The sequence below is a fragment of the Peromyscus californicus genome, unplaced genomic scaffold (assembly GCF_007827085.1).
Source record: "Peromyscus californicus insignis strain IS unplaced genomic scaffold, ASM782708v3 Scaffold_19__1_contigs__length_69161282, whole genome shotgun sequence".
Classification (NCBI taxonomy): Eukaryota; Metazoa; Chordata; class Mammalia; order Rodentia; family Cricetidae; genus Peromyscus; species Peromyscus californicus.
In genome coordinates, this window is record NW_026294491.1 from 55,667,385 (window position 1) to 55,688,080 (window position 20,696).

General features: G+C 36.5%; 1 protein-coding gene across 1 annotated transcript; it reads right to left on the minus strand.

Annotated features, from left to right (window-relative positions):
- Positions 1 to 655: 655 nt before the first annotated feature.
- LOC128114118 (cysteine-rich secretory protein 1-like) lies at positions 656 to 14,367 on the minus strand. Its single transcript, XM_052743970.1, has 7 exons — positions 14,296 to 14,367; positions 12,815 to 12,931; positions 11,615 to 11,702; positions 9,345 to 9,490; positions 7,685 to 7,779; positions 3,985 to 4,073; positions 656 to 783 (listed from the first exon to the last, which is right to left on the minus strand). Exons 1-7 carry the CDS (start codon positions 14,365 to 14,367, stop codon positions 656 to 658), a joined length of 735 nt encoding a protein of 244 aa, XP_052599930.1.
- Positions 14,368 to 20,696: the final 6,329 nt, after the last annotated feature.

Below are 20,696 nucleotides of genomic sequence, written 5' to 3' on the forward strand. Positions count from 1 at the left end.
CTCCAAATCAGAAATTCAAACAAATACTAGGGGAGGATTAATATGCAAATAGTAAGATTTATTTAAATTTTTTAAAACAATCAAGGTCAGTGCAATCACCTGGACAAGCAAATTCTGTTCATTACATTTCATTTTTATAAGGTGCTTGAAAAACCCAAAAACTAAAATGTAAATTGAAGTTTAGAATTTGAACCACTAATTCCCACACATCTGAAGAGGATCAAATGTTGGGAAGAAATCAAAGAAAGCTAATGGGGACTTGTTTTCAGATATAGTTAGCTAGGTAGAGCTAGGGAAGATGACTGACAGTTACAGTGGAAGTATATGCTGTTCCTTTACTCCATTGTGCTCTGGGAACCTGATTCTTATTTTCAGGAAGGAGTTTCAGAGACCTTAGTCATACAGACAAACAGTATAGCCTTGGGCTTGACTCAGAAATCAGAGGTCAAGGTTCAAAGGTATTACTGATTATGTTATTTTAAAATCTTTGGATGTAAAATATTTCTACTAAATGGAATGATACGGAAGAACGGAATGTTTACTGTTTGGAATCATTTCAATGTATCTATACCTTTAATTTCCTACTGGAATGTGACAAGCCTAAGCAGAGGAGGTGGTCTTTCTTCACATGGCCCTGTTCATTTCTACTGGAAAATTAATGAATTTTGCCTTCACAGTTGCATGTAGCATTGCAGTTTTGTTTAACCATTGGATAATCACAGGTTAGTGAAGTCTTCAACTCTGCACAGTTAACGTACTTATTTTCATATTCACAACTATTTGCTGAAAAAAGAACAAAGATATTTATTACTTTGTTATTATTTTACTCTATTAACAGTGACAAAATAAAACATATGAATTGGGAGGAGTGGATTGAGCAAATGAATGAATGTCCTTTAAATTAGAGTTTTATGAGATGTCTTGAAATAAATTTCTTCAGTCATAAAAGGCTTGAAAAAATTAACTTAAGTGATTCTTTGAGGAACTAAACAATTTAGAGGCTAGAAAGATGGCTCAGTGATTAACAGTCTTTGCTCTTCTTGCAGAGAAATTAGTTTTGATTTTTAGAATCCACATCATGGCTTAAGATAACCTGTAACTTCAGTTCCATAGGACCTAATGCTCTCTCCTGTTCTCCATGGTCACTGGGTTCAAATGTATGTGCATAAATACATACGTGCACACAAACATTTATAAAAATAAAATAAAGATAAATACTAAAATAGTTTCATTAACATGTTCTATAGCTACTGTGCCTAGCAGTCAGCTTCTTTAGGTGAAAATACTGACCATTAAATCATTCCAGAATGTTCTGTTGTACATGATTGCCTTAGATTTTGTTTGTTTACTTTTTTTGTACCAGAGAAGCTAATTTTGTGAAAACAGAGACTTGGGAATGTAGGTAGTAGAGAATTTTCTTCTGATTATTAGGTATTTATATTCAAATGTCCAGCAGTGACAAACAACTCAAGAAAACTCATTTGAAATTCACCCTATAGTCTTTGTCATGTCTTTAATGTATATTGACAGCTCATGACCCTCCATTCAACTCACCCATGCCTCAGAGAATTGGAAATTCATAATTACCAAATCATTCAAAATAACTTCTTTATTCCTCTGTACTTTTGGTAATGTTTATTGAGACAGAGTCCTATTTGTTGCCTAGGCTAGAATCTAGCCCACACAATCACATACCTCTGCTAATTCCACCTCCAGAGAAGCACCACTACAGGCACACGGCTTGTCCTCTTTCACCTTGTGTGGTGCTTCTCTGCAGGCTTTCCAGCTCCAGGAGGAAAAACAAACATGATCCATGAAGAGATAAGAATGAAAGTCAGCCTGAATTTATGGTAACAGTGCTGGGCCAGGAATTCCAGAGTCTGGCCCAGACCATTTTACATTAGCCATGTTTAAGTCCAGCACAATTTTGGAAAAAAAAAAAAAAGTTTTCTGATAACAATTAACTCAGTCCCAAGTACACAGCAATTGAAGACATGTTTACATGGAGATTCTTTACAAAGTACATCTGGCTTCTTTCATAAGAATGAGTACTGTTGACTCAGAGATAGTGTCCCAGATTCAGGGCCTAGGAAGATGACTGAAGTAAACATAACCCCTGTGGGTGTCAGGATTGGCCAGGCCCTAAGAAGAATAGAAGTCACTTAGGCTGTTGAAAAGCACAAGTGACATCAGTCGTAAGAATGGGTTTTATGACCTAAATCATTGCTGAAGATTTACAGATAAGGGTCTAGGATAAGGAAAAAAATTCTGGGAGATACGGTGGAGCCTGTCTCATCGGACAGCAAAGGATCACCAGGGTGTAAAACTATGTAATTCCTGACATTCCAGAAAGAGCAGTTATGCATCTCATTCCACTGAAGAGATAAGCTGTATGTTTAATTTTCCTGACTTCCCTGGTGGTTACTTGTGTGCACAAGGCCTTTTTGCCCTTTATACATCTCCACATACTTGTATATATTCATCATCACTGAACAAGCACAGTTAACGAAAAAGTATTAGTATTCTACCTCCTCTCTCTGCAAGCCAATTTCATAACTTTTGCACAAATAACACAAAATGACTAGTTCTGAATTGATATATCCTACTTGGCTCTTTCATTATGCTTTGTCTAAGAGTTCTTTGGAGGATACAATTTCCTTAACACCTGGGAGATGCATACAGGAAGATTCGGAAGATTGGGATCAGACTAGATTACATAGTTCTAGGTGAGCTTTAGTTACATAGTGAGACCCTATATCAAGACTGAAAACAGCCTAAACCACAAATAAGTAAATTAAACTACAAAAATAAAAATAAAGATCATTTTCTTTCTATTTCTGTTTGTTATTTTTTTAATTTTCTGCTTGTTGCTGCTAGGATAGTCTCCTTTAAAAGCACGTTCAGCAGAGCTGTGGATATTTGGTTCTTCCTTTTTTAGTTTATAATCTTAATATCATTAGCATTGTGAACTTAATTTACACAAATACACAATAAAGAATTCTGTAATTCACTGGAGAATGCACAAAAATCCCAGCGAATTGCCACCAGAATTTTCTATATTAACTTTGATGTTATTTCCCATTTTTATAAATACCTTATTACTTTTACAGTTCCTTTATGTAGCCTGGGCTGACCTGAAGTTTGATCAATAATCCAACCTGTGTTTGAACTCCTGATTCTCCTTCCTCTGCCCCCAGAATGTTGGGATTATATTTATTCTTTGTATTTATATTCATAATAATACTAAAAACAAGATACTATGACATTCATGTCACTCCCTTCCTGTGATGAAATTTCTCACACCTTTATTATCAAGGGAGAGAACCAATTCACACTAGTTGTCCTCTAACTTCAACACACAATCACACACAGAAGCCATTTTACAAATGCAGGTGTCTGTACATATAATGAGCGACACAAATACCCATTTACAAGTAAATAAAAGTGTAACACAAAATTCAAATGATGCTCTGGGGGAGTTTAAGAATTTATTGTGCTAGCCTGGCAGTGGTGGCTCACACCTTTAATCCCAGCACTCAGGAGGCAGAGTTAGGCGGATCTCGAGGCCAGCCTGATCTACAGAACGAGATTCAGGATAGGCCCCAAAACTACACAGAGAAACCCTGTCTCAAAAAGCAAAACAAAAAAAGATTTTATTGTGCTAAGCTATTTGTCCTAAAGTTATTGAGGATAAGAAAATTCACTTGAAATTTATGGAATTATAGCCACAGGGATATTTCTGTACACTCCAATAGCAATAATACCAATATAGTCACAAGTATGCACTGATTTTTAGATGTAACCTTAGACAACATAAAGTATCCTGTTTTTCAATGTCAAAAGTACATCCTAAACAGAGGAAAATTTATAATTCCAAAAATGATGTTAAGTACATTTTTGTCTCTTGAAAATAAGGCTATGCTATTAAGTCTTACAGCAGATTAACATTTTATATTATTACATTAGCATGTTAATAAAACTTACTGCATAGTCCATCGTCACAGTGATCAGGACAAAGGGCACATGGTTCTCCCACTGTGTAAGGAATGTATTGCCGTCTTACAGTATTACCACTGAAAATGAAATGGAAAACATCAAATACTTTCAATTTTTACCTATACACTCAAATACTTGCGTATATCACCTCTCTATATATTTCCATATATATATATACATACATATATATGGATTCCTATTAATAGCTTTACCTATGCTATACAAAAACCTAACATTTCCTAAGAGTACTCAGATATGTGAAATGACGGGATAATAAATCCATTCACTTTTTCCCTCAACCATCATCTCAGAATCTAAGTAACTGAAATAGAGTAAATAAGAATCTAAAGGTTTAGAAATGTTGTAATGTTGAAACACTCTTTCATTTCCTGATAACCTGGAAAACATATAAGACAGGAATGCTACTCGAGTATAAAAGATATTTCCTATAGACAAAGTTAGATACAAGAAAATGCTGTGATTCCGATAGTGTGGATGAGGTAACGATGATGATGTACTGAGTTTTAGGTATTATATATTTAGGTGTATAATTGGGAAAATCCTAATGCTTAGGAACGTTCGGGGTTTTCTGAAGTTAGCATGTGGGTTTGAGACTTCTATGCTTATCAAAATGAGAATATTAATGAGAAAAACTCTTTATATAAACTCTCTGAAGGGTGCAGTACTCTGAAAGTGCCAAGCCTACCCCTCAGTAGGAGCATCACTTAGCTGATCATCACAGGAAATTAGAAAAGTCAGATTCTCCATTGCACTAAGGGTGGCAGGGGGTGTGCAATGCCCAAGGGCTTGCAGCACAACCTTACCTCTATATGCAGAACACAGCTCTAGGTGTATGAGCAATGTTAAGAATGAAAAAGTCATAAAGCAGTGTACAAGATCTGTCATTTGCTCCTCTTCATTACTCATCTGACACTTCTAGGTACCAGACTCCAGATGCCTACTTGACCAGGCAGCTGGATGGAGTCTAGTGGCTTCCTTCTTTATATTACTTAATGCCAACAGAAACATGCTTGAAAATTCTTTGAGGATCCTACTATTCAACCCACAAACAGATTAGAAATGAGTCATTTAAAAGACTTGATTTGAAGACCCTCATCCTCTTGTTGTATAAGTTTCTTGCATTAAAAGGATAATAGACGTGGAGAGATGTCTCAGTACTTAAAAGTACATATTCCTCTTTTAGAAGACTTGGGTTTGGTTCCCAGCATCCACTTCAGGTGGCTTGCAACTGTCTGTAACTACAGTGCCACAGGATTTGACGACTTTGGTCTTTACAAGTGTTTAGGGTTGACAACCTGGGACTGGATAACCTATCAGGAGTCTCCTCTCTGAAGAAAACTGATTCTTTCTCAACACCCATAGATTACCCATAGCTCCTTATCCAGGGCAATATAACCTTTTGTTATCACCCTTGGTTGCCTCCCTGAACTCAAAGATAAGAGCCTATTGTTAAAAACATCACCAACTTCAGACACAGGAGTTGGAGGAATTGAGCTGGAATTGACCTGGATGCCTCCTTCCTGCAGATTAGCTCTCATAATGTTAGAAGATGCTATGTAAGATACTGAGGGGGAAAATAACCAATAGTTATAACTTTCTGCAAAAACATAACAAGGACTAGCCTGATTGCTATTTTTCCGAGCTTAATTTCTGTTGCTTTATTTATGTACGTGAACAGTCACACACACACAAAGGTCAGAAAAGGTCCTTAGTCGTATTGTTAAAAGTAGTTATGACCCAGGGACAGAGTGGGTGGGGCAGGGAGGAAGATACCATGATAGATGAGGACATCATAGGAATAGGAAGAGGCTGGGTGCTGGGGAGGCTGTCAGGAATCCACAAGGTTGACCCCACCTTGGTCTGCTGGCAGTGGTCTAGAGGGTGCCTGGACCAGTCTAACCTGGTGACCAGCCTAGCAAATAACCTAGCTGTCATCATAGAGCCTTTGACCAGTGACAGATGAAGGCAGATACAGAGATCCACAGCCAGGCACCAGGCTGAGTTCCGGGAATCCAATTGATGAGAGAGAGGAGAGATACTGCAGTTGAGGGACATCGAGATCATGATGGGAGGATGTGCAGATATGATGGACCACACTAGTGGAAACCTATGAACTGTGGACTGCTGGCTGTGGAGCCCCCATGGGACTGGACAAGGCCCTCTGGACATGGAAGACGGTTGTTTGGCTTGAACTGTTTGGGGGTACCCAGGCAGGGGGATCAGGATCTGTCCCTGGTGCATGGGCAGGCTTCTGGGAATCTGATGCCTGTGGTGTGACACTTTGCACAGCTTTGGTGCAGTGGGAAGGGGCTTGGACCTGCCTAGGCTCAGTGAGCTGGGCTCTGCTGACTCCCCATGAGAGACCTCAATTTGGGGGATGTGGGGATGCAGGGTGGCTTGGGAAAGAGGGCTGAGGGGTTGGAGGAGGGAGGACGAGGGGGAGGGTCTGTGGATAGCATGAGGAGTGAGTAGAACATTTCTTAATAAAGAAAAATGAAATAAAATAAAAAATAAAAATAAAAAATACAAAGCTAAAATAAGAAATAGTTATGACCTACTTGATGTGGTTGTTGAGAACCAAACTTGGATCCTCTGAAAAAACAGAAAAAATTCTACACCACAGATTTATCTTTAAAACCCTGTGTTGCTGCCTTATACCTGTAAGAATTTACTAAGTCTGAAACTTCAAAGGCTCTTTGAGAGGTCCTTAATGTATTTCAAATACTTAAGAAAGCTAAAATCTTAACACTTTCTCCTTAGAATTTACTAAAAAAAATCTGAAAAACTCATTCTCTAGATCCTGATTTTAAAGCCAGAAATTCACTTCCCTTCTATGCTGTGTTTGAGCTCTTTAAAAACTTCCATAAAAAAATGAATACATATTCATAATCTGTTAACTTAATTTGTCTTTAAAAATGCTTTAATTACATCTGCATCTGTTTTTGTCCATGTGTGGCTTTGTGCATGTACAATAACAAAGCTGAGATCATGAATTTGTGAGGAAGTGTGTGGTAGGAAGGATTCCAGTAGAGGGAAGTGTGGAAATGATGGAAATACAGTACTTCTATATGAAATTCGCAAAATATAAAAAAAAAACTTTGCATTTTTGAGACAGTGGTTCTCTGTGTTGCCCTGACTAGCCTCAAACTCACAAAGATTGACTGCCTCTGCCTTCCAAGTCCTAGGATTAAAGTTGTGAAACACTATCGCACCTCAACAATTAAATTTTAAAAACAGATCCAATAACCTATATAATCAGGAGTAGGATCAATTAATTAGAAGCACCACAATCACTAACCTGTGTCATTCACTCATGTTCACTCCTGGTCTACTATTAAAAGTTTGCTTTGTAGCCTACAAACAAAGCATGAACAGACAATAGGAATTCACGATCCTCATACTTGGGTCCTCATGAGGTCACCATTAAGTCCAGAAAACAGCAATGGAGGAGGGAAGAGAAACCATTTTTAAAGATGAGGAAAATGATTCATGGAACTGATGAGACGGACATTTCAAAGATTTAGTTAAATAAGTTTCAACTCTAGGGAATATTTAGAAGTTTTTATTTCCCTCTCCATGTGTAAAATATCTTTAATTTGCTTTTATACTATGATATTTTAAAAAGGTCAAATTGCATTTGAAAATGAACTTTGAAGCAGATACTTACAGAGGACAATAGTGACAAATATATACATATTCCAGTAATTGGTAAGGGCACTTAGCAACTCCACAAGCAACTTGGAAAGATGTGTTCCAAATAACCTATACACCCAGAGATGAAGACAGGGCACAGGTCAGAGAAGAAAATAGTGCAGAAAAACAAACACAAAATTAAAAACACCGCTGGTATACCTTGTTTCTATATGTCTTATAGACAAAGTTAAGTGATTGACTCAAACTACAGATGTTAGAACATCCCTAAGAGGCTACTGTTGGTCAGTTAGTCTGGAAAACTTTTGGGAAGTACCGAGTGGAGGTTTTACGGAGACTGACAGTGGCTTCAGCCCCATCTCAGAGAAGCTTCTTCTTTGTCACCTTTGAGAGTTTGCAAGATGATGAAGATGCAGAAGGCTTGGCTGAGGCCAAGAAGCTTGGTGTCAAAATGAAGACATCAAAGAATCTATGGATACCAGGAGGACCCAGGTGTGATGTATAACATCTTTGACACTGCTTCCAACCCCACTGGCATGTGACCATAAACAGCTAGAGGGGAACCTGGATATCAGGTCAATTCCTGGTCAGACATCAAACTGACCAAGATGTTGCTTGTGACTACTCTGAAGTCCTTTTGCAAAATCAAGTGTTCTTTGTCTATAGAGCCCTGGCCTTGGAAAATGAACTAGAACTTCCTCCCAGTAGCACAGAAGAGACTGTTCAGTTTGATACTCTAAGCTGTGATCATGAGTATCTTCTTTTCTGTGTGGGCAGGGACCATGAGTGGCTGGCAAGCCTTGCTGGTTCAGCCTGGTGGAAGGCCAACACTCAACATATTTCCTAGAAGTTGTACTTGGTAGGTGCTTCTGTGTGGAGCTCTGGCCTTGGATATCCTGGTCCCTCCTGAAACTGTGTTTCAGCCCAAGTCTCTCACCCTGGAGGATCTGATAAGGCCCGGGAATTGGAGCTGCTGCATGCCTGTACCACATCTGTATCTTCTCTCTACCCAGCCAGGCAGGATACCCACATCACCTTCTTCCTAGGTTTAGAAGGCCCTCTTTGACAATGGACAGGATGGAGCCACAATGTTGCTAAATATAATTCTTGCTGAAAAGAATCATTGTATTAGAAATGAAAGGGCCCAAGGCCCAGGACTTTAGATCCAGCAGGAAGCTAGCTGTCAGGGTTTCTGGCAATAAAAGTCCAGGAGATACCTTATCCCTTTTCACTCAGGAGCCATACAGAACAGATGTACAGATCTGTTAGAGTCTGTAAAGTTGCCTTAGAATATAGGCCATTATCCTTGTTTGGGGACTTGAGTCAAGAAATTATGGTTAGAAAAAAAAAAAAAGCAAGTATGTTCCCTTACAAAGATTAGATAAGACATTGAAAGCTGGCAGCTCAAATAGCCAATGAGTGTCAAGACCAATGAACAACCAACCACTCAAGATCTTCCCCAAGGTGTACAGTTGGTATGCACTCTCTCTATACTCCCTGAAATTGGGAGAATGTGATAGGATGACAGGAAGTTCAAAGCCATTCTGAGCTACATAGTGAGATCATGTCTCAAAAAGAAAATAAAACTCTCTGCACAGATATTCTTCATTGAAATCAGTCAAGTAATTAAAAATATTTCCTTGCCTAGCACTTACAGAGACAGTAGTTTTTCTTACCTGAGTATAATTTCCAACTATTGCATCAGTTGGATTTGGGCCTGAACCAAACCTGAAATCTATGGATTCATCATACCAGCTTTGGATTACATGAGACCATGATACTGCGTAACGTGACATGAAGACATTCTCACCACATCTTATGTCTAAGAAAAAAGATAGACCACTCACAAAGACAGCAATAAAGAAAAAAGCAGGACACATACATACACACACACATAAACACACACACACATGCCTGTGCCTCATGTGTACCAAATGTGGATTTGCAGTCTTAAAGAAGATCAAGATGAACTCCTTTAATGTTTTTTCTTGGTAACTAGAGATTTTTGTAACAATTTTACATATTTAGGATTATTGTTCTGTGTGAGCCTTCTTTACAGTCATTCTTTAAAAAACTACAAGTACAAAGAAAACAAAGCAGAAGGGATTATATTTTCAAAGTTTATAGGTCATGTGTGGTGATATTTTATTTGTGCTCTAATAAATAAAGATTATCTGTGGATCAGGGGAAAAAGCTAGCCACTATGTTAAACATAGAGGCTAGTCAGTGGTAGCCCCTGCCTCTAATCCTAGCATTCAGGAGGCAGAGAGTCATCCGGATCTCTGTGAGTTCAAGGCCACATTGGGAACAGAGCCCGGCATGGTGGCACACGCCTTTAAACCAGCACTAGTTGACCATAGAAGTCTGGAGGTCTATACAGACAGACAGGAAGTGATAGAACAGGATGGGAAGAGAAAATGATGTAGCTGGGTGGAAAGAAGAGGTAAGACGTCAGGGCAAGAAAGGTATATAGGAGTGAGTATACAAGAAGTAGCTCTGTTTTGAAAGCTGAGGATTTCCTAGAGATAAGACATGGCTGGATTGCTCTCTGATCTTTCAGCTTTCACCCAAATACCTGGCTCCTGGTTTTTGGTTAATAGTACCATTTAGCAATTTGTGTTACAGTCATGTCTTAACTAGAAAATTAAAATTTCATGGGCCATATTTCCTTCAGAGAATGGAAAAAAAGCATCTTTTAACCCCCAACAATAGCTTAGTATTTTTGTCAAACTCAGTAAATAAAAAATTACTTTAAACTTTAACTGAATATTGTAGACTTTTAATGAATTTTTAGTCATGTTATTAAATTAGAAACTTCTAAGAAGTAAAACCTTTAAAAGAGATTATTAATTTACTAGGTTTAAATTGGGCCAAAGGTGATCATTCTTAATGTTTTCAGAAATATTTTATCTCATGATCCATTTATTAATTTTGTTATCATTTATATACTTCCTTATGTAAACATTGTTTATTTTTAATTTAACATAATATGTCCTTTCAGGCATTCATAAGTTGATCTAAAAAAAAAATGAAGGAAGAGCTGGGTTCACACACATTGTTGACTTAGACACAAAAACCTAGTACTTAGGAAGATGAGGTTGGAAGATCAGAAATTTGAAGATATCCTGGGCTATACAGTGAGACCTGTCTCCTCCCCATCAAAAATAGTAAAAGAAGTAGTAAATGTAAATGACAAGATATTTGATATTTCTTGAGGGAAAAATGATGAATTAGTTGATCAAATTAAATATACTATAATTGAAAAGATAGCTTGGAAGCACAACAAGCCACATCATTAAGATAGTGAGTTAAAGACAGAAATTCTAATTTCAGAATGCTGGAGAAATGGCTGAGCATGTAAGAGTATGCCTTGCTATTTCAGTAGGATTACATCGAACTCCTAATGTCCATACAGTGTAGCTTACCACCACCTGTAACAACAGCACTGTAACAAACACCTGTAACCTGTAAGCTCCAGGGTCTGGTGCCTTCTTCTGGCCTCTAGAAGCATTCTTACATACATGCATACGTGCATAAATACACAGAGACACACAAACACATAAATAAAACAATAATAGGATAAAATAAAAAAGAGATTCTGATTTCAAATTTCCTTTATAAGGCCTTAATTAGTAATGATATTGATCAAGACATCAGTTTCTAATCTTTAAAGCAGAGAAAAAGACAATCTATACCTTGCTTTAATTGTAAACTGGTTGCAAGACATAAAGCTAGCATCAGGAAAGACAGTTTGTGTAAAATATAAAACATTCAATAAGCACAAAGTAGAGCCTTTCAGAGCCATCTCTGCCCCAGAGATATTTAACGTTAAAAAAGGCAGCATCAGAATTGGTGTTTATTTACAACTTTTGTAAGCACGATATGAGAAAATGGGCTTTCCTGTGTAACTCTCCATTCATTTGTAAGTGACATTGAGTTTACATACCAGTGGTCCTGTCTCCTTGAAGACTGGGTGTGTAATAGCACCGGTCTGCCCATTTCTGTGCATTCACTTGGGCATAATTGCTCCATTGCTAAAGAGGAAAAGGAAAGAACATACCCATGGAATAACTCAAACCTCAGAGTCACATGATCTTTGCAGACAGGCTAATATCATTGCAAAATATCTGTAGGCACCTTCTGATTTTCATGCTAATCAATATATAATATAGTATATGTCTAATTTTTTATGTTAGCAAGTATACTATCAGCTTTCATGGTGGCATTTATAAATAAGTTTATTGTTGTAAATTTTCCTTTCCCTTCTTCCTGATACTGCCCATCCTCCCATGCATACCCACAGCCTCCATTTGATGTCACACATGTTCTGTTTACTTCCACTTTCCATGCCTTGTATCATCTCTTTACCCTCTTGGTCTTCTTACTAGTTTCATAACCTATGTCCACAGTTACTCCAACTTGTATATGGCCTTTTCTGTACCAAATAAATACAAGTAGTCTGTTCTTCCAAGGCCACAAAAAAATTACTAAAACTTTTAATGGTTCAATAACATAGTGAAATCACAGCAGAAATCATTAAAGACTGAGTAATTCCTGTAGAGCGACTAGCACTCACCATGTTAAAGTACTAAGACTATTTTTACAGCTGTAAGAAGTTGCCTCATAAATCCTAGCTTCTTTTTTCCCTCACTGAATGAATTTAAGAGACACATGGACTTTGGTTCTGGATCTGGAGAGTAGACTATTTATATGAAAGGTCCCTGGAATTAAAGGAGAAATGTTCTGACCTTAGGAGAAAAGAGTGAGCCAAAATGACATCGTGGCTTTTCACTGGCGGCCAGAGTTAAAAAAATTGGTTTTATTTCAGTCACAATAATTGACATAGCTCCATAATACCAATGAGTCACTGTTATAAAAGAAATTTAATGAATTCTCTTCTGATCATTGCACAGCTAAAGCCACAGAGGTAGAGAACCAACTCTGATCTCTACATGCATGCCATAACATAAGGACAGACACAGACACATATGCAGACAAACAAAACAATGAATACTTCTGTTTTTGATTTTTTAAATAGAAGGTAAAATAGAGGCAGAGCCTCTTAAAGCACACAGGAGAATCCAGATGCTATCCACAGGCTCCAAACACAGCTCTCCAAATGCACTGTCCTGTTGTGAGCCCTCACCATCTTTAGTAAGTCACTACCAGGTGGAGAAACCATTCTTCTCAGTTGGTTGTGCTTGTTTACAATCTCTTCTTGGACTGACTCTTTAGAGGTTATCAAATCCTCAAAATTCATATCCTGAATAGAAATAAAATTAAAGTCATGTTAGTGTATGTTAAGGTTGCATTAAAAAGTGAATATGTTGTCTAAGGTGAATGAAAGTCATTTTTAAAGTACTCAGGCCAATCTTGGTCATTAAGCCTTTATAATAAATTTAAGAAAATATATGCCTTTTTATTAGAAACACTTTAAATAAAAATTTTGAGAACAGAATGAATTTATGGCATGTAAAAATAAAATTTCTTCTGAGGCTAAAAATGTCAATTTTGATTTAAGAGAGATCTATAATAATAGCCATGCAAAGTAGAGAATCTTAAGTGATTCACACTCAGTTAGGCTGTAGCAAGGAAGTGCTAAGGATGAAGACACATAATTTACTATAGACCTTAAGAGGCAATAGCCACCTGACCAGGATTTTCAAAGCTTGTGAGATAAGGTGTAGGCCCTCAGCCAATACATGTGTTCATTAGAGAATTTTATATGTAACAGGTTTTTGTGATCACTCCAAAGACAGATTTATCTAATAGGATATCCAAGTCAATTTTGAGACAATGGGTTCTTGAAAATAAATGAGCATTACTGACTTTACATTTCAATGGACAGCAATAAGCCTACTAAGTTAACTCAGATACTGATATTTAAATTTACATATTTCATTTGTGTGGCACAGGGGGATGGAGTGATATTATGTGAGTTGGCAGAGATATAAGAGCCATTTGCTGATACAAACATACTCCAAAATGTGCTGTTTTGTAGTGTAGAGCAAGATGTTACAACATAACTATTGACGGACTGACCCTCACATACATTATATCTCAGTGCTGGGATCAGTTGCTTCTCCTTCCTGCAATCTTACTTCCCCCAAGTCTCTGTAGACATTGCACCCATGGATCTAATCACACTGCATTGACAGTGGCTGCGACACGTCCATCTCTCCCTAATGTTTCATGTTCTGAAGGCACCTTGAAAGCCTCTCACAGCTAGTGATTTCTAAGGCAGAAAGGATGTACATGTTAAAGTCCTTGCTTGGAAATCCTCACATTTTATTTTAATGTAAAGTAACAATATCCCCAAATGTTTCTTAAGCGTATACGTTTGAGTTCAAGTACAGGTTTCTGTAGATGAGTGGAGTGCCAGTGGAAGCCTTAAGAGAGTATCAGATTCCCTGGAGTGTGAGTTACATGTGGATGTAAGTCACCTGAGGGGTGTGTGTGTGTGTGTGTGTGTGTGTGTGTGTGTGTGTGTGTGTGTGTTTGTTGTTAAGGATCAAAGTGACTTACTCCAGACTCTGACCTTTAACAGTTTGGAAGAGTGATATGATAGCTTCCTTGCATTCATGGTTGCCTAATTTGTTCTGAGGAGATAGTAAACCTTACCAATACTTTTAAAAGTACTTGAAGAAGGGACGGAGGTAACACAGCAGCCAGGAGCAACAACAGTGGAAATAACGTCATATCTAAAAAACAAAGAAGAGAAAAAAGATCTTCATTTAAATGTTTATCACAAGGAGTTCTGAGTAACGCAGAGGTTGGGGGAAGTAATGAGATCCGTTTCCTAGATTTACTAGCAATATATCAAGGAGGACATACTATTTATATCGTCAAAATGATATGAAAATCAACTCAAGAAGCCTGCTGCCAACTGGTACAATAAGGAATAAATCAAAATGCCTTAGTGAAGGTCCTGGAACCCTGCACCCACAAATGCTCTGGGTCATTAGTGTCTCCTTTCCTGTCAAACTCTAATCCATAGAGGTCCTCTCTTCAGAGTCTAGAAATTTAGGAATTCTTCCTTTGTCCTTTCAAGAGCAGCAAAATCACCCAACTATTATCATGGCAGGGCACTACTATGACACGATTAACCCTTGTTTGATAAGTAATAGTTTGATAGTAAGCTCTGCCCACTCTATTATAGGATGTTTGTTTGTTATTCATTCATTAAAAGTTTTTCTTTTCTTTTTGAGACAAGATTTCACTATGTACCCGAGTCTAACTTCAAACTTACAACTTTGCCTCAGAATCTCAAGTGCTGAGATATACCTGTACATTACCACACACAACTCTGTCATATTTTTACATCAATGTCCATAAATTGGCTTATTTGTCCAGTGTTTTAATACATTTATTCTCAAAGTCTGGTCCATAATACCAAGACTGAACCTTGAAAATCTTAAACCTTCATCATGATATTTTATATAATGGTAAACGTATGATAAATTAATGTCATGTCCAACAACAGGGAAATAATTTGGAACATATTCTCTTATTAAGGGTATTAAGTAAAACACACACATGCACACACACACACACACACACACACTCACTTCATTGTGTGCTGGTATGTATGTCTCTCTCTCACTCTCTCTCTCTCTCTCTCTCTCTCTATATATATATATATATATATATATATATATATGTAGATATATAGATATAGATATAGATATAGATAGGTAGATATAGATATAGATATATATGCATGTAGAGACCTGACCTGAGGCAGACATTAGGTGTTCCCAATTGCTCTCTAATTGATAAGTTGAGACAGGATCTGTCAGGGAGCCCCAAACTCACCATTTCAGTTAGTCTGGCAACACAGCTTGCTCTGGTTAATCTCTGTCACTACATTCTGCCTGCACTGAAGTTATTAGCATGCAGCCACACCCACCTGGCTTTTACATGGGTTCTGGTGATTTAAAATCTGGTGCCCATGCTTGCATAGCAACTGCATTCTCTACTGAGTCATACTGCCAGCATCTACAGTGGGCTTTTAATGATTTCTCCTAACCAGAAAGAAGTTTTTCTTACTCTACAATTAATAAAGGCCTATATAGATGGATGCAATGCATAAATAGGTAATTTTCATGAAACGTTCCAAAACACCCTTTGCCCCAATTAGGGCACACAAAATAACATAGATTATGTTTGGTGTCAGTTGTTATGTGATTCTCTTTGGGCTTCGTTTAAAATTCATGAAAACCTAGCAGATAAATACTGTGACTCAATATCCCACTTTACACATGAATAATATCAGTGTTAGAGATTTAATACTGACACATCAGAAGAATTTTGGGAACACAACTGAAATCTAAGTACCGGGTATGTGGCGTCATAGCCTTCAGTTCTGAGAGCCAGGGGCTGTGGTGATTTAGAATATTAAGTAGACAAGGAAATATATCAATCAAACTCCAGCAGAGGTACCTGGGGTGAGTGCTTTACTGGTAGAATCACATGATAACTAGTCACATTCTCCTGAGTATCTACTGTAATATTTTCTAAATTCCAGTGTCATATACAGTGTTCACTCAGGTTGCTTTGTCATGTTTATCTGAGCTATGAAGCAGTTAGCACAGAACATAAATACTACAGAAATGCTAGAAGTCATTATGGACACAATCTGGACAAATATCCTGCAAGAACAACAGCCTTGGAAATTCCCGAGAAGTATTCTTTTTTTTTTCCAAGAATAAATACCCCTGCTTCCTTGAATTTGCTAAGCAGTGGCACTGGAATTCTGAGCTGTACCTGATCTACAATACAAGAAATTTCTGACACTCACTTATGCAACTTACCTCTGTCTTTTCTAAAATGAGCTGTCTCACCTCAAGGATTGAGATTTAGGACAAAAAAATCTATTATCAAATAGCTCTTGGGATTGACACTTATCGTGACTTTGACTGCTTTTAATCCAACATCAGAAATTTGGCCAGATTAGCAGGCACTGTATGTTCAGATGTTGACTAGTTGAGAACATCATTTAAACACATGAAGAAAAGAATGAATAAATATCCTTTGGGATTACAAACTTCTGCAAAGTCATATAATTCCCTTTTAAATGATATAAAGTAGTATCATAATATTCTAATATTCTCTTGAATCATTTCCTGTCTGCCACAAACACAAATATCTATCAGGGAAACTACTTTGCCATGTAAGAATTCCACACAATTTCTACATGTAAAGAACCTACAAGCTACCTAAGTATATTCACCTATGATAAGAAAAAATGAAATGTTTTGTTTTCTGCTTGTCTTGAATGTATTTTCTGGACCAGTTATATATTCTGATGATCACCAACAGCACATTTATTTCAAGTTTCAATAATGTTGAGTTGGACAATTTAAAATCATTAGCAAGGCTACCTTCTCATCCATAGTCTAATAATATTTGCATTAGTGCACAGAAAAATTCCTGCACTCCTAAATAGTAGTTCTAGAAAGGATACCTCTAATGTAACTACTTTGGAAAATCACAGACATTATTTCTGATTTTAGAATAAAGAAATTCATTCCCACATATCTGTAAAAAAGCATTTCTAAGTTGAAAATAAGCTATTTAAATCATGTATACTTAGATTTAGAGATTAAATAAAAATAAATGTATTCAATAAAATTATCAGTAGAGACTGACAACAGTCCAGATGTGCAATCACCAACTATAACTTTTTACTACTGATGAGTTAGTTATAAATGCACTGGCATCAGGAGATTCATCTTCAAATAAAAGAGTGCTATGTATTGCTGATGTCCGAGCAGAATAAAGTGTTTGTTTGCTGGAAGAAGAAAGGTGGTGACAGACAAGAGTCGGAACTCTCTATATGAACTCTACCTATTTCCTGCTTTGACACAATCTGATTGTGCAAGCACATCTTGGTTAACAAGGTATTACACAAGATCTGTCATGGCATACTTCATAGCTGTCATCTAACTGAAATTTTGACATCATGTGGTGACTCTGTATATGGCTATGAGAAACAAATTATTGGAGAATTTTAATAGCTCTTTATTACTCATCCAGTGTTATAACATATCTATATATTTGTCAGTAGATGCTCCTAACCAACTCATTTTCGTCTTATCAGAGCTGTATTTCACTCTTTTAAGGGGGCTGCAGAGACGACTCAGTGGTTAAGAGTAACTTATGCTCTTACAGACAATATTGAGTTCACTTCCACCCATGTCATTTGTCTCACTACTACTTGTAACTCCAGCTCCAGGGACTTGACACCTTCTAGTCTCCCTGAACACTTTATTCACGTGCAGATACCTTTACATAGAAGCAAATATATACATAAATATGCATAATTTTAAAAAATAATCCCTTTGAGAATAAGTGTTAGATTATACTTTTCATGATCTCTAGAGAATTCAAGATGTCTACACAGAAATCCAAAGCATCTCCGATTAATTGTTGGACCATATTAATTTAGAAAATAATTGTGTCCTTTACCTTTGTAAATTCAATATGATAGTGCTTCACAGAGAGTATTGTCAAAGAACCTCAGAGCCCTCCTGTAATTTTAAGGTCCCTAGTATTAGCTTTCATTTTCTGGTCAAATGAAGTTGAATACAATATTGAGCAACATATCAAATGGTTATCATTTGAGTGTGCGAATCCATACAAGGTTTTGTGATTTCTTATCTTGTTTTGAGAACAGAAAAATTAAGCAGAATAGACTAACAACAACAAATTTCCTAGGCAATGATGTTAAGAAAACTTTTTTGATAAAAAAGCAAGAATAAATTCAGTCATCACAAATAGTACATACATAGCACTGAGAGGCATTTCTGGAGGATCGTGTTGTCATATACATTATAATATGTCATGCATAATTCAATAACCTCTTCTCATTTTCTTATTTATCTTTAAGTTCACTGATTTATGTGAAAAAGATATACCAGAGAAGAGAATATATTCAACACATGTTTTAAATGTATTTAATAGTAGGCTTATGTATTAGACACTGTTATAAGACAATCTTTAAAGGTCAGGGTGGACTTGACCATAAGAAATTAAAGGCTCAGAGCTTGTTTAAGTATTTTTCATCACCTCCTCATGTGTCACTTACAAATATACAAGTGAGAGCTGAGTGGTGATGGCCCACACCTATAATCCAAGCACTGGGGAGGCAGAGGTAGGTGAATCTCTGTGAGTTTTAGTCCAGCCAGGTCTACAAAGCAAGTTCCAGGGCAACCAGAGCTACACAAGAGAAGAGCTTGTCCAGTCAAAACAAACAAACAAAAAAAGACAAGCAAATAAATAAATAAATAAATAAATAAAATAGATATACAAGTAATATATGAACTCAATAAGTAAATAACATTCCTGAATCACATTACCTTCAGATATGCTGTCTCTACCCCCAGCTTTCTATGGAAGAATGTGTCAAGATCATGATCAGAACAGTCTCCATCCTCACACTGAAGGCTGCTTAATGGTGTGCAAATTGTCACAAACTTGAGATTTCAGTTCTCACGAAAATTGCTGAAATTTTTTAATGATTTCCACTTTGATGTATATGTGGGGAAATACTGTTTAGTTTACTTGTGATAAGATGATAGAGTACATATCATCCATTACTATGTAGCAAGTATTTTCCAGGCCTTTCTTTTTCTGTGTTGAACGCTTCTTTTCTTTTTTACCTGAGTAAAAGCACTCTGTACATCTGTGAATTACAAGAGAATAAGTTGATTTTGCTAACAAATAGGGAGTAACAGGTTCTGTGAGAAATTCCCACAAGAGGTGGATGAAAATGGCTTAAAAGGCAAACATATGGCTATTGATTCCTGCTTTATGAATTTTCTTAAATTTAATACTTTATGATCATTAAATATGCGATGATATATAAGGATGCTGTGGTTCATGAAATAACACACATGAAGTGACATAAGTTTTTCAATTTGGTTGTTGTTTGTCAATTTTTTTCTCATTTCTCATTATTTTTGTGACCTTTTCTTCATTGACATATATTATAGCAAATGCTAATTTTTCATAACCCATGTTTCCTAATTGTAGACCCCAGAGAATCTACAGCTTACAGCTTACTTTTTGGTTGGAAAGTTAAATTGGTAAACTGATTCATTGTCTACACCATATATATGTGTGTGTATATATGTATACATATGTATATGTGTGTATGTATATATACATATATATATTTCCATTAGTGTCATAATAAAACTTGTAAATGAGTACATGTGATTGTTGAGAGATCGTAATTCAGCAAAAGCTGTAATGAAGGAAATGAATCTAGACATGGAATGTCAAAAATCTAGAAAACAATATGCATTTTTGTGGTCTAGTTTACGTGAATCAAAAATGGTTAATGTTCTAGACAACCCCTTTAAAATGTCTTCTAGATTTACAGGTCTATGGGATAATGTATCATAACTCAATTCATGTGTACAATGTGAGATAATAAAATCAAGGGAGTTAGCAATTTTTTCTTTATTATTATGACTTCATGCTTTCAACTTGTAGTTTGTATCTCTTAGTTATTTTAATATCTATAGCCAGTCATCATGTTGATCACTTTGTATGCCATAAGACATCAGAGCATATTATTCATGTCTATGTTTTAGGTCATGCTCTCTAAACTTCTTCTACATTACACCATTGCCTTTGATAGTTGTTCTAAATTCAAATTGCTTTTTCTCTTAATCAAATATTGTACATTTAATAAATATATTTAAACAGAGATTCTGTGGCATTACAATAAATATTTGGTATACTGAGACATAATTGCAACAAAAGACAATGTAGCTACTAAATAGAATAGGTAATTATATGACAGGAATTATTTCACAATTCTGTTACTCAGCAGTTAAGACATGTCCAGCCGGGCAATCTAATATGTATAATCTGAAAATAATAGCATTTTTCTTAATATATAAATATTCAGTGGATTTTCTTCCATAGTTTCACCACATTTCTCATTTTGCTCATTATGAATCATTGAGTTACAGTGAGTCAGAGCAATTTCATGTATTGGCTTAAATATATAATCT

Coding starts and splice junctions, on each gene's coding strand:
- LOC128114118 (XM_052743970.1), bottom strand. CDS start 14,367: ATGACGTTATTTCCACTGTTGTTGCTCCTGGCTGCTGTGTTACCTCCG. Junction 12,932..14,295: donor TTCTTCAAGTACTTTTAAAA/GTATTGGTAAGG, acceptor ATTTCTATTCAG/GATATGAATTTTGAGGATTT. Junction 7,780..9,344: donor TAGTTGGAAATTATACTCAG/GTAAGAAAAACT, acceptor CTGGGTGTATAG/GTTATTTGGAACACATCTTT.